We start from the raw sequence: 10902 nt of genomic DNA, 5'->3' as shown, positions 1-10902 counted from the left end.
GTTTTGCCTATATCGATTATTACCGATAACTGCTTGACAGCCAGTTGATTCATTTACCATCGCTAACTGTGTTTGGTAAACACCATTTGTCTCTGGAAAATATTCAATTAAACACAAGTTTGAACAAATATGGCGTCCGTACATTGTCAACTGTGGATGGGAAGCGTAAGTAACTATGCGCATGCTACCAGTAATACGATCCTCAATGCCCGCATGGCCGTTTCAGCTGGAGTCCTACATGACGGAGAACTTCATAATCGCCGCTTTCCGGAAGATGGGTGAGGATCCCACCACGGTGCGCCTGATGCGGAACAAGTATACCGGCGAACCAGCCGGCTACTGCTTCGTCAACTTCATATCCGATGACCATGCGCTGGACGCGATGCACAAGCTGAACGGAAAGCCCATTCCGGGCACCAATCCCATCGTGCGATTCCGGCTCAACTCGGCCAGCAACTCGTACAAGCTGCCCGGAAATGAGCGCGAGTTCAGCGTCTGGGTGGGCGACCTCAGCTCGGACGTGGACGACTACCAGCTTTACAAGGTGTTCTCCAGCAAGTTCACATCGATCAAAACCGCCAAGGTGATCCTGGATAGCTTGGGCTTCTCAAAGGGCTACGGCTTTGTGCGGTTCGGCATCGAGGATGAGCAAAAGTCAGCGCTGTACGACATGAACGGGTATATCGGACTGGGCACCAAGCCCATTAAGATCTGCAATGCTGTGCCCAAGCCCAAGTCCGAGTTGGGTAATGCCTTGGGCGAGGGAAGCACCAACTATGGCTATAGTGGATCTGGAAGCGGTGCGACTGCAGGAAGTGGTACCGACTACTCGCAGTACTATGACCCCACCAGCACCTATTGGCAGGGATACCAGGCCTGGCAGGGTTACTACGAGCAGGCCGGTGCCTCAATCACAGATGCGGCTGCTTACTACCAGCAGGCCATGTCACAGTCGCACTCCAATCCACAGACTCTGGCCCAGCACGCCGAGGCTTGGAGCGCACAACGCAGCGCCCAGTACGAGCAGCAGCAGCAGCAGACTGCTTCCGCCGCCAACGGAGCTGAGGATGAGTACGGGCTGGTGGAACACAAGTTCGTCCTGGATGTGGAGAAGATGAATCGCGAGTCCATCGACGCCGACCGCCGTCTGTATGATGCTCTGGAGAGCTCCAAGTGGCTGCCCATTGAACAGCTGGAGGTCTTTTAGGATGATTATCTACTATATGTATAGCTTTTTATAATTACAGCTTAGTTATTAGCGGAAAATACAAAAACTATAATTCTACCGTTTATATTTAGTTTGTGATTTTGAGCAAGCGTTCACCTTTAAAGCTCCTGATTATAATAATATTCTTTATTAATAATAATTGTCCAAAATTTTTCAAAATAATATCCATTAGAAACGGATATACATTATTTATCGATACAAAGATGGAATACCATTCTGCACATGCCATCTCTATGCTGGCCTATCGACTGTCGATAGTTTCCGTCTCGGCCCGAGACTTTCGGGTATTGTACAGAAAATTGCGGATTACGGATAAATAACCGGTAAATCATGAAGCGAGCGCGCCAGCCGAAGATTACCACGCAGGCCTTGCTAGACTTTGACCTGGGCGAGAGTTCCTCGGACAGCGATTTCCTGCCGGACATCGACAACTGCTCGGACGGATCGAAGGACGAGAGCGATGGCGACGGGAGCAGCAGCGACGCCAGTGGGGGCTCCGACTCTGAATCAGATTCGGATGCGGAGAGCGAGGACTCGACGCTGCAGCTCCGGCAGCTGTTGGCGGAAACGGAGCCATCGCCGCTGGAGAACGGGATCAACGGAGTGGACCACGGTGGAACATCTTCTCCGGCCGCACCAGTCCCTCGTCCGCCTCTCCAGCTGTCCAGTGCGCCGGCCAAGCGGATGTGCTGCGTCTGCCTGGGCGAACGCAGCGACGATGTCAACGAGATCGTGGAGTGCGACTCCTGCGGCGTCTCTGTCCACGAAGGATGCTATGGGGTCAGCGATAACGTGAGCATATCCAGTACCAACTCCACCTGCTCGACGGAACCGTGGTTCTGCGAGGCCTGTCGTGCTGGGGTCTCGGAACCGGACTGCGAGCTTTGTCCCAATAAAGGCGGCATCTACAAGGAGACCGACGTGGGCAAGTGGGTTCATCTCATCTGCGCTCTGTATGTGCCCGGCGTGGCCTTTGGCGAAGTGGAGCAGCTGTCCTCGGTGACTCTCTTCGAAATGCAGTACAGCAAGTGGGGCGCCAAGGTTTGTTCCCTTTGCGAAAACGCGCTATATGCTCGCGTGGGCGTTTGCATTGGCTGTGATGCAGGCATGTGCAAGACTTATTTCCATGTTACTTGCGCGCAAGTGGCCGGCTTTCTTATCGAGGCGCACCATGAGGACGATGCCGCTGATCCGTTCTACGCCCACTGCAAGGTGCACTCTGAGAAGGAGATGATCAAGAAGCGAAGACGAAACTATCACACTCTGCGCCTCAATATGATGCAACGGGCAAGAGAAAAAGAGGCAACAGCTGGCGAACAAGAGGGACCTGCGCCACACCCAAATCCAGCCCAAGCACGCATACAGCGAAAGCTGCTCAAAATTCAGCACAAGTATGCCCGGCACAAGGAGCTTAAGCCCACACCATGGGTGCCAACCCAGAAAATGTCGCGCCTACTCACTACCTCGGCCTCAGCCTGTCGTCGCCTGTTGGCCAAGGCGGAGATTATGTCAGTGGACGTGCAACATCTGGAGCAGCGCGAAGCGCACATCAATGCATTGACGGATATTCGAAAGAAGTGGCACATTGCGCCGGCATTCAGCGTTGAGTTCACCGCTTACTACATGGATCGCATTGTTCGCATGGATGACTTCCGTCAGCAGCAAAGGGAGCTCATTGCGCACAACGCCATCTTGTCCAAGGATCAAGACGTGCTGAGGGCTCAATACGACACCGCGTTGGAGGAGCGCAAGGCGGTTAAGGCCACTAAGGAATCCCTGCTAACGAGTATTAAATCTCTGCACACGTCTTTGGCGCAAATTGCACCCAACTTGAATCTACCCAGCGTGGATCTCATAGCTCATCCATTGCCAGAGGCGCCACCCAAGACCAGTACGCCAACTCCCCCCCAGCGACCCATATCGGTGCCCACGGCAGCTGCTCTGAAAATGGGTGTGGGCTTTCCGTTGGGTCACCTGGGCCCACCGGGGAGTAAAATGGACTCTTCACGAATGCTCAGTACTCAAGCCAAACAAGGCAAACACAGCAATTCCTCGGCAACCGTGGAGGCAGCCCCTTCTGTGTCCTGTGGCATCTGCAAAAGGAGCAAGGATCAGCATCTGTTGGTCAAATGTGACACTTGCAATCTGCACTACCACCTGGGCTGCCTGAATCCGCCGCTCACTCGACCCCCAAAGAAATCCAAGCAATATGGCTGGCAGTGCTCCGAATGCTGCGACAAGTCGGAAGGTTCTGATGCCGTCACGGAGATCTCATCGGGCCCAAGAAAATCACGCACTCGCTTCAATAAGGAAGGCCATCTGGTTTATGTGGATCGATATTCGCTGGACGATATTCCAGTGGCCGTGGCTAATGTGCCCAAGGAGTCACCCACCAAGCGAGCGCTCAACAAATCCCAGCCAGCTCCGGCTCCGGAATATATTGAGGATCTGACTAAGTCGCCGAAACGGCCAAAACTCCAATCCCCATGTAAAACACCAACTAATGGTGAGTTTGTTGTGAAGGATTTGACTTTGCTTGACAATACTTTTTTAGAATATAATTTCTGATTTGATTTTTTTGGTTTAGTATATATGTTCTTTAGTTAAATGTATTTTGGAAAAATGTATTCGTGAGTTATGGAGTGATTCGCTTGATTGTTACAAAAATAATGTTTGGTTTGTGAACAAATTATTTTCTTTTAAAACAATTGTATCTCTTTGGCCTGTACAAAAAAGTGTATATTGAAAGGATCTCAGCCATTGACCTTTGTTTACTTTTGTTGTATTATAACAAATTGGTATTTAATCCAAAAAATTATTTTTTGTTAACTAAAAATGAAATTATCATGCGTACCTTCAGGAATGTTTAAGATAAATAAATCATAAAACTAATGTCACGGATCTTCTTCCACCAGTTCCTGCCGACAATGTCACTCCCACAACTGCGCCTGTGCCTGCTCCTGTTGCTGCTTCGTCGGCTACTCCTGCGGCACCTTCTGCTCTGCCCACGCCCAATACCAGCGCAGTAAATCTATCTGGCTGCGAGGACTCCATAGACGATTCTAGTGGAAAATTATCGCGCAAGGGCAAGCGTAAGGATAAGCACAAAAACAAACACAACCTGTCGTCGGACACAGAGAAATCCATCGGCAAGGAGCACAAACGGAAGCGGAAAAAGCGCGCCCACCTTGACGAGTCCTCCTCCCACTTTGATACTGTGGGCAACACCTCTGGCAGCACCATTAAGATTATATTTAAAGCTCTGCGCCTACCTGGCGAGGATGCGCCCGAATCACAATACTTTTACGTGCCGGCCAACGCGGTGCGCTCCGTGGATGAAGCCTCGCGCCCCACCTCAGTTGAAACGGTCGAGGATAGCGTTCAGGGAGCGGAGCAGGCCTTGGCCCCCATCGTGCTGCCGGCAGCGTCCCCGCAGAAAGTTCGAGAGCCCAAGGAGGCTCCAGCCACCGCTTCCGTCACCGCCACTCCATCGCCAAAACGAAAGGTCAGTCCACGAAAGGCAAGTCCCCGAAAGCCCCGTGTGGGTCGGCCCCGAGTGTCCAACGCCAAGCCCAATGTGGAAATCAGCTGCTGCGTGTGCACCCAGACGGGCAAGACCAACCAGGTGGTGACCTGCGACGAGTGCCACCGGCACTACCACTTCGCCTGCCTCGATCCGCCGCTCAAGAAGTCGCCCAAGATTCGCGGCTACTCTTGGCACTGTGCTGACTGCGATCCCACGGACGAGGATGCACTGCCCAAGAAATGAAAGCACACATGATTTTACATAGATTTTTTACCATAATATCATAAGGTCCGTGCGATATTTACAAAACTAAAATTGAATACACAACATAGAATAAGTAAAAGATACATGCATATTATAAATAAATTATTGACCAAATTGTAATAATAAATTGTAATTAATAAAAACACTTTAAGAAACAAAGAAATTTTAAATTGCCGATAACTTGTGGTAATTATCAAATATATTTAGTGCGGCTAACAGAGTTTTCCGACTCCATATAAGATGAGACGACAAAATGAATTTAACATTTCTGTTGATCTCAACTAACTAATAATTTATTATAAAATAAGAACATTACCTATAATATTCAAAAGTCTTAAGGTGTTCATTCGGACAGACCTTCATGTTTGCCTCTAAATTCGAATTGTCTTGCTCATCATCTTTAAAAATATCCACTTTTATATCATTAAGCTGATCATTTTCATTGTTAGACATCTTACAGACTTCTTCCTCAAATAAAGCGTTGTGGATGTGAATGTGATCTAGCAGATCATTTTGGTCTTTGAACGACGAGGAGCAGTGGACGCACTTAAAAAGTGATTTCTCTTTTCGGGATTTGACGCGGGAAATTAAACTCTCACATTGACCCTTCAGGTGCGCTTGGAGATTAGCTGGTTGTCTAAAGGTCTTTAGACACTTTGGGCAACTAAAGGGACGTTCGCCAGTGTGGGTGCGATTGTGATTAACAAGATGCGTTTTCTGTATGAAAGTCTTTGGGCATTTGAGGCATTTAAATGGTCGCTCGCCAGTGTGAATGCGGAGGTGTGTTTGCAGATTTGAACTACCGATAAATGATTTGAGACATTGCGGACATTTGTGTGTTCGTTCTCCAGTGTGGGTCACCATGTGACTCTTATGTTGGTATAAAGTTGCAAAAGTCTTGGGACAGTGAATACATGAGTATTTCGGTTCCTTCATGTGAACTTGTTTGTGCAGATCTAGAAAATATTTGCTCCGAAAGGTCTCAGAACAATGAAGACAACTAAGAGGTAGTGCCTTTTTCGCTGAACCTTTTACCTTTTTTTTAACCTTTTTGATTTTTTCGCAACTTAAATCTTCATTTTGTTCCCCTATTTGGTAAGGTGCTGTTACAGAGATGTCATTATCTAAAAAGTCTTCTTCTAAGGGCTCGTTTTTCACTAGGCAAGCGAATTGCTCCGTTTCCTCTCCATATTGTGATCCTTGAGAGTCATTATAATCAGCTTCCTGTAGTGAATCATCTATCATTTCCTTCTTTACTTGGCAGGTGAGCTCATGGTCCGGATCGTAAGTTGGTCGAGATCTGTACGCATTTTGCGTATCCTTAAGGCAAATTAGGCAAATAAACTCGGAAAAGGGGTCTCCCTTTTGAACTGGATAGCCTGTGGACTGCGAAATCATTTCGGCCAGGGTAATCTCAAACTCCACAGTTTGCTTAAAAATGTTGACCATGTTTTGGTGTTTCAGCCAGCAAACTCTGCATTTTTCCTTCATATTCCTGAAAACCAGTAATCAGAGTAATGGAAAATATTAAATATATTATTATTCATACGATTTTGTTTGCTGATTTCTATGTTGCAGATAGATTGTTTGTTTACTTTATCGGCGTTAACATTGCGTTAAATGTGCTGTTAGGAGCAAAATTACATGTTGTGCTATCGAATGCTAATCGATTCAGGGCTTATCGACATAATATAAACAACGAAATGAATGTACGGGCACACTGTTTCGATTGCTCTACACCGGGATTAGTAGAGAACATTAACACAATACTTAACTTAATTTATTGCAATAAATATGTAATCAATAGTCAGTTTAAAAGGAGTACAAACTTTTCTGATTAATTTACATATCAATTTGCCTCTAACTACAAAATCATATATATTTAATCTACGTCACAATATTGTTAAAAAGATAATATGCTCTGAAACGAAGTCTATCGCCAAGTCGACCAAGCCGCACTATGCTCCAGTCCAGCGGCTGTTGGAAAAACGGCCACGTAAAAATATAATTTTTAACAGGCGCAGATATTTGGCGTGCGTAGTTCACCAACGTGAATGAAAGTAAACAAAGGCCAGTAAAATATGCCACAGCGGCAAGCGACGCAGCAGTTGGAGTTGATATGTGACGTGAAGCAGTGGCAATAGTTCCGGACCCAGTTTGTGACCATGGACGAGAAGCTAAAATATTCGCTGCTGCGCGGGGAACTGGTGGACACGCAGAGCATTTGGACCAGGTGGGGTTCACAGCATACATCTCACTTATCCGCCCCAGAAACAATTCCTCCGTCGAATCCTTGCAGGCATGAAAAGCGCGTCTGGTTCATCACCCTGATAACGGGCACCTGCATGCTTTACTCCACCCGCACCACTATGCCACTTCTTGTGCCGGCCGTGGCGTCCGCCCAAAAGTGGAGCAAAACCGACTCGGGCACTGTGCTCAGCTCCTTTTTCTGGGGCTACACACTTACGCAGGTTGTGGGCGGTTACTTCAGCGACCGCTTTGGAGGCCAGCGGGTTATACTGTTTGCCGCCATTGGCTGGTCGCTCATCACATTCCTAATGCCCACTATCATCTGGACGGCGGGCTCCATCAAAAGCTACGCAATTCCCTTCATTGTTGCCATTCGAATCCTGAACGGCGCTCTTCAGGGCGTCCACTTTCCCAGCATGATTAGTCTGACCAGTCAGGTGCTTACCTCATTGTATAATTTAACGCAAAGACTATAATTTAATACATTGCAGAATTTGTGCCCCAATGAGAGAAGCAGCTTCTTTGGACTGCTCACAGCAGGATCGGCTTTGGGTACTCTTTTGACTGGGATCATGGGATCGTTCCTGCTAGATTACTTCGGCTGGTCGTATGTATTCCGGGTGATTGGACTGATGGGCGTTGCATGGGCGCTGGTGCTGCGCTACTATGCAATGGCCGGTGAGCGGAATCGAATTATTAATATTGCGACGCCATCCCGACTGTGTGCGAATAAGAGTCCGGCAGAGACGTCAGCCGTGCCTTGGTTGCGCTACTTTAGTCGGCTGTCCTTCTGGGCCTGTGTGCTCACCCACGCCTGCGAGATGAACTGCTTCTTCGTGCTGCTCTCATGGCTTCCCACCTACTTCCACGACGGCTTTCCGCACGCCAAGGGTTGGGTAGTAAACATGATCCCGTGGCTTGCCTTGCCACCGTGCACGCTATTCGCAAAGTATTTGACCACCAGATTACTGGCTCGCGAATGGCAAACGACGACGGTGCGGAAGCTCATCCAAAGTTGCTGCTTCGCCGCTCAGAATCTGGCCCTGTTTGTGATGAGCCGGACTTCGGACTTTCATACGGCTCTCATCTGCATGACCATTATCATCGGCGGCACGGGCTTCCACAACAACGCAGTTACAGTGAATCCCCAAGACCTTGCACCTCTGCATTCGGGCAGCGTCTTTGGTCTAATGAACACAGTGGGCGCGATACCTGGATTTCTCGGAGTTTACCTGGCTGGACACATTCTGGAGCTCACACAAAGCTGGCCGATGGTATTTAGCGCTGCTGCTGGCATTAATTTGGTTGGCTGGATAATTTTTATAGTCTTTGGTTCGGCGGAAGCCATCGTTTAACATTCTCTTGCACTCTTCCTCAGCAAAATTAACTTATTTATTTATGTGTGAGTATATTGGAATGGATCGGTTTATGTTCATGCATCTAATATTATTTAGTATACACGTTTAAGTTTGACGATCAATAAGTTTTCTTGTGAGATGTTAAAGCCAAAAATTTTTGGTATCATTGATACTTTAAGAGACCCTGTGAGTTTTAGCCAATAAATCGATTCATTCTATATTTTAATGTATATATTTAAGAGAGTAGTTTTAAGTAGAGAAATCTTCCTGCTCCTAGCGTGATAAAATACAAACGTTTAATTCATCAACATACTACATCAGGACAGTTATTTAACGCTAGATTAAGTTATTTTCCTCTATGCTCTTTGACATGTAGGGTCCGTCCAGTTCGTATCCCATTTTGCGGTAGTAGTTCCTGGTGCCCACTCCCGATATGACCGCCAACTTTGTGCTACCGTGCTCCTCTCGGGATATTCGCTCTGCCTCCTCCATCAGCAACATACCGAAGCCCTGGTGCTGAAACTTGGTGGGATCCCGAGCATTAACCGGCACGACTGAGCCATATACGTGCAGTTCCCTGACAATTGAGCATTTGCCTTTCAATTCAGGGCGGAAGGTATCCGGTGAACATTTTCGCAGCCGAAGAAGTCCGACGAGGATGTCCTGCTCAGGATCTTCGTATGAGAGGAATGTTTCCCAGCCGCCATTGGCCACATAGTCCCGACGAATTAGCTCAATTTCGTAGGGCCGCACCTTGTTGTGGATTTCCTGAATGCCAACTTCGCGGGTTCTAACATCGCGACAAGTGGTTCCAAGATCCTTCATGCGGGCCAGCGCCAGTTCTCGGAGATTTCCGTGTTCCACGCCGGAACTGAAAAGAAAAAATATATTAGGTACACTCAAAACACTTAATATCAGTCAAGTCACCTAACAAGCGGCATGGGAATGTCGCGCTGTACGCGGTACACTCTCGTCCATGGTGGCACAAGGGCCAAAATCTTGGCCACCAGGTCTACAAGCATGGATGGCGGATATGACTTATACCGCCCGGTTTTCCACAACTCATAAAGACCTGTGCCGCGGATTACGAGTGTGGGATAAATCTTTAGGCCATCAGAGCGGAAGGCAGGGTTCTCAAAGTACTCGATGAACTGCTCGATGTCGCGTTCGAAATCCACATTGGGAAGATCAGGCATCATGTGCGTCACGATCTTGTAGCCAGCATCCTTGCCCAGCTGGAAGCTCTCGCATACCGCTCGCACTGTGTGCCCTCGGTTCGTATCCCTGGCCACGTCTTCGTAAACTGATTGCACACCGATTTCCAACCGGGTGCAACCATAGCTAAGCATATCCGATATGTGACGCTTGAGGCAGTAATCCGGCCTTGTTTCTATGGTGATGCCAATGCACTTGGTGCGTGACTTCTCCGAGTAGCGCACGGCCTCCGCCACATTGGCGCTGCTGTGACCGGAGAGGGCGTCGTGCAGGTTGCGGATGAAGTAGTCGCGGTACTCCTCCGGCAGGCACATAAACGTACCGCCCATTACGATGAACTCCACCTTGTCCACGCTGTGGCCCAGTTGCTTCAGTTGTTCAACGCGGTGTCGGGTCTGCAGAAAGGGATCGTACCGCGACCGGATTGCTCTCATCGAGGTCGGCTCATAGCCTGTGTACGACTGGGTCGAGTACTCGAAATCGCTGTCCGGTCCACCGGGACAATAGACGCATATATTACCGGTCATGTTGATATGCGGACACCGATGTGGCTTGCACATGACGGCAACCACGGCGATCTGTATTAAAATGATGATTATGAATAGTTCGCCTTGTGGAATCAGGTGCGACTTACGCCACTTGCTGTGCGAATGGGCTTGGCCCTCAGCTTGGGAAGCAGGATCTTTTTTGCGTCCTGCGGCACGGCTGCAATGATGTCCACCAGGCGCGGAGAACTGTCCAATCCATATTTTGAGGATACCAATGACTTCATCCGGTTAAGGTTTACATCCTTTTTGTCTTCGTGCGCCTTCAGCAGCTCCTGAATGATCTCCCCAATGACGAGCACCTGCCGTTCCTGGCGGCTCAATCCCACGCCTGAAATAATAAACCGGGTTAATGGGCGTTTGCTTTTGTAGCGTCGATACCTACCCAACTTCTTTTTCGCCTTCATTTTGCTGAAGAATTTCACATAAATTGCACGTGTGACGTTACCAGCAGTTGTTTTGATTCGGTTATCGACCGACCAATAGCTCGATAACCACAACACAGTTTGCAAGTTT

General features: G+C 48.4%; 5 protein-coding genes across 6 annotated transcripts; 3 read left to right on the top strand and 2 right to left on the bottom strand.

Moving 5' to 3' along the window:
• The first annotated feature begins 22 nt into the window (after nt 1–22).
• Nucleotides 23–1292, top strand: LOC6526828 (tRNA selenocysteine 1-associated protein 1). The gene is made up of 2 exons (XM_002087893.4): nt 23–165; nt 227–1292. Exons 1-2 carry the CDS (start codon nt 130–132, stop codon nt 1205–1207), a joined length of 1017 nt encoding a protein of 338 aa, XP_002087929.1. The 5' UTR covers nt 23–129; the 3' UTR covers nt 1208–1292.
• Nucleotides 1293–1470: 178 nt separating this feature from the next.
• LOC6526827 (PHD finger protein 14) lies at nt 1471–5127 on the top strand. The gene is made up of 2 exons (XM_002087892.3): nt 1471–3734; nt 4144–5127. The coding sequence occupies exons 1-2, from the start codon at nt 1559–1561 to the stop codon at nt 4995–4997; spliced, it is 3030 nt and encodes a 1009-aa protein (XP_002087928.1). The 5' UTR covers nt 1471–1558; the 3' UTR covers nt 4998–5127.
• Nucleotides 5007–6679, bottom strand: LOC26534881 (zinc finger protein 134). Its single transcript, XM_015199074.3, has 2 exons — nt 6568–6679; nt 5007–6513 (listed from the first exon to the last, which is right to left on the bottom strand). The coding sequence occupies exon 2, from the start codon at nt 6507–6509 to the stop codon at nt 5331–5333; it is 1179 nt and encodes a 392-aa protein (XP_015054560.1). The 5' UTR covers nt 6510–6513; nt 6568–6679; the 3' UTR covers nt 5007–5330.
• A 215-nt stretch (nt 6680–6894) lies between these two features.
• On the top strand, nt 6895–8938 carry LOC6526826 (solute carrier family 17 member 9). Of its 2 annotated transcripts, XM_002087891.4 has the most exons (3): nt 6902–7251; nt 7318–7705; nt 7760–8938. In XM_002087891.4, the coding sequence occupies exons 1-3, from the start codon at nt 7184–7186 to the stop codon at nt 8621–8623; spliced, it is 1320 nt and encodes a 439-aa protein (XP_002087927.1). In that variant the 5' UTR covers nt 6902–7183; the 3' UTR covers nt 8624–8938. The 2 variants fall into 2 exon arrangements, with proteins under 2 accessions (XP_039227101.1, XP_002087927.1); XM_039371167.2 differs by lacking the exon at nt 7318–7705 and having other exon boundaries at nt 6895–7251.
• Nucleotides 8843–10893, bottom strand: LOC6526825 (elongator complex protein 3). Its single transcript, XM_002087890.3, has 4 exons — nt 10772–10893; nt 10476–10717; nt 9554–10419; nt 8843–9497 (listed from the first exon to the last, which is right to left on the bottom strand). Exons 1-4 carry the CDS (start codon nt 10791–10793, stop codon nt 8963–8965), a joined length of 1665 nt encoding a protein of 554 aa, XP_002087926.1. The 5' UTR covers nt 10794–10893; the 3' UTR covers nt 8843–8962.
• Between the last annotated feature and the right edge of the window lie 9 nt (nt 10894–10902).

Source organism: Drosophila yakuba, chromosome 2L (assembly GCF_016746365.2).
Source record: "Drosophila yakuba strain Tai18E2 chromosome 2L, Prin_Dyak_Tai18E2_2.1, whole genome shotgun sequence".
In the NCBI taxonomy this organism is placed as follows: Eukaryota; Metazoa; Arthropoda; class Insecta; order Diptera; family Drosophilidae; genus Drosophila; species Drosophila yakuba.
The sequence above is the reverse complement of the archived record's forward strand: the minus strand, read 5'-3'. Positions and strand labels throughout refer to the sequence as shown.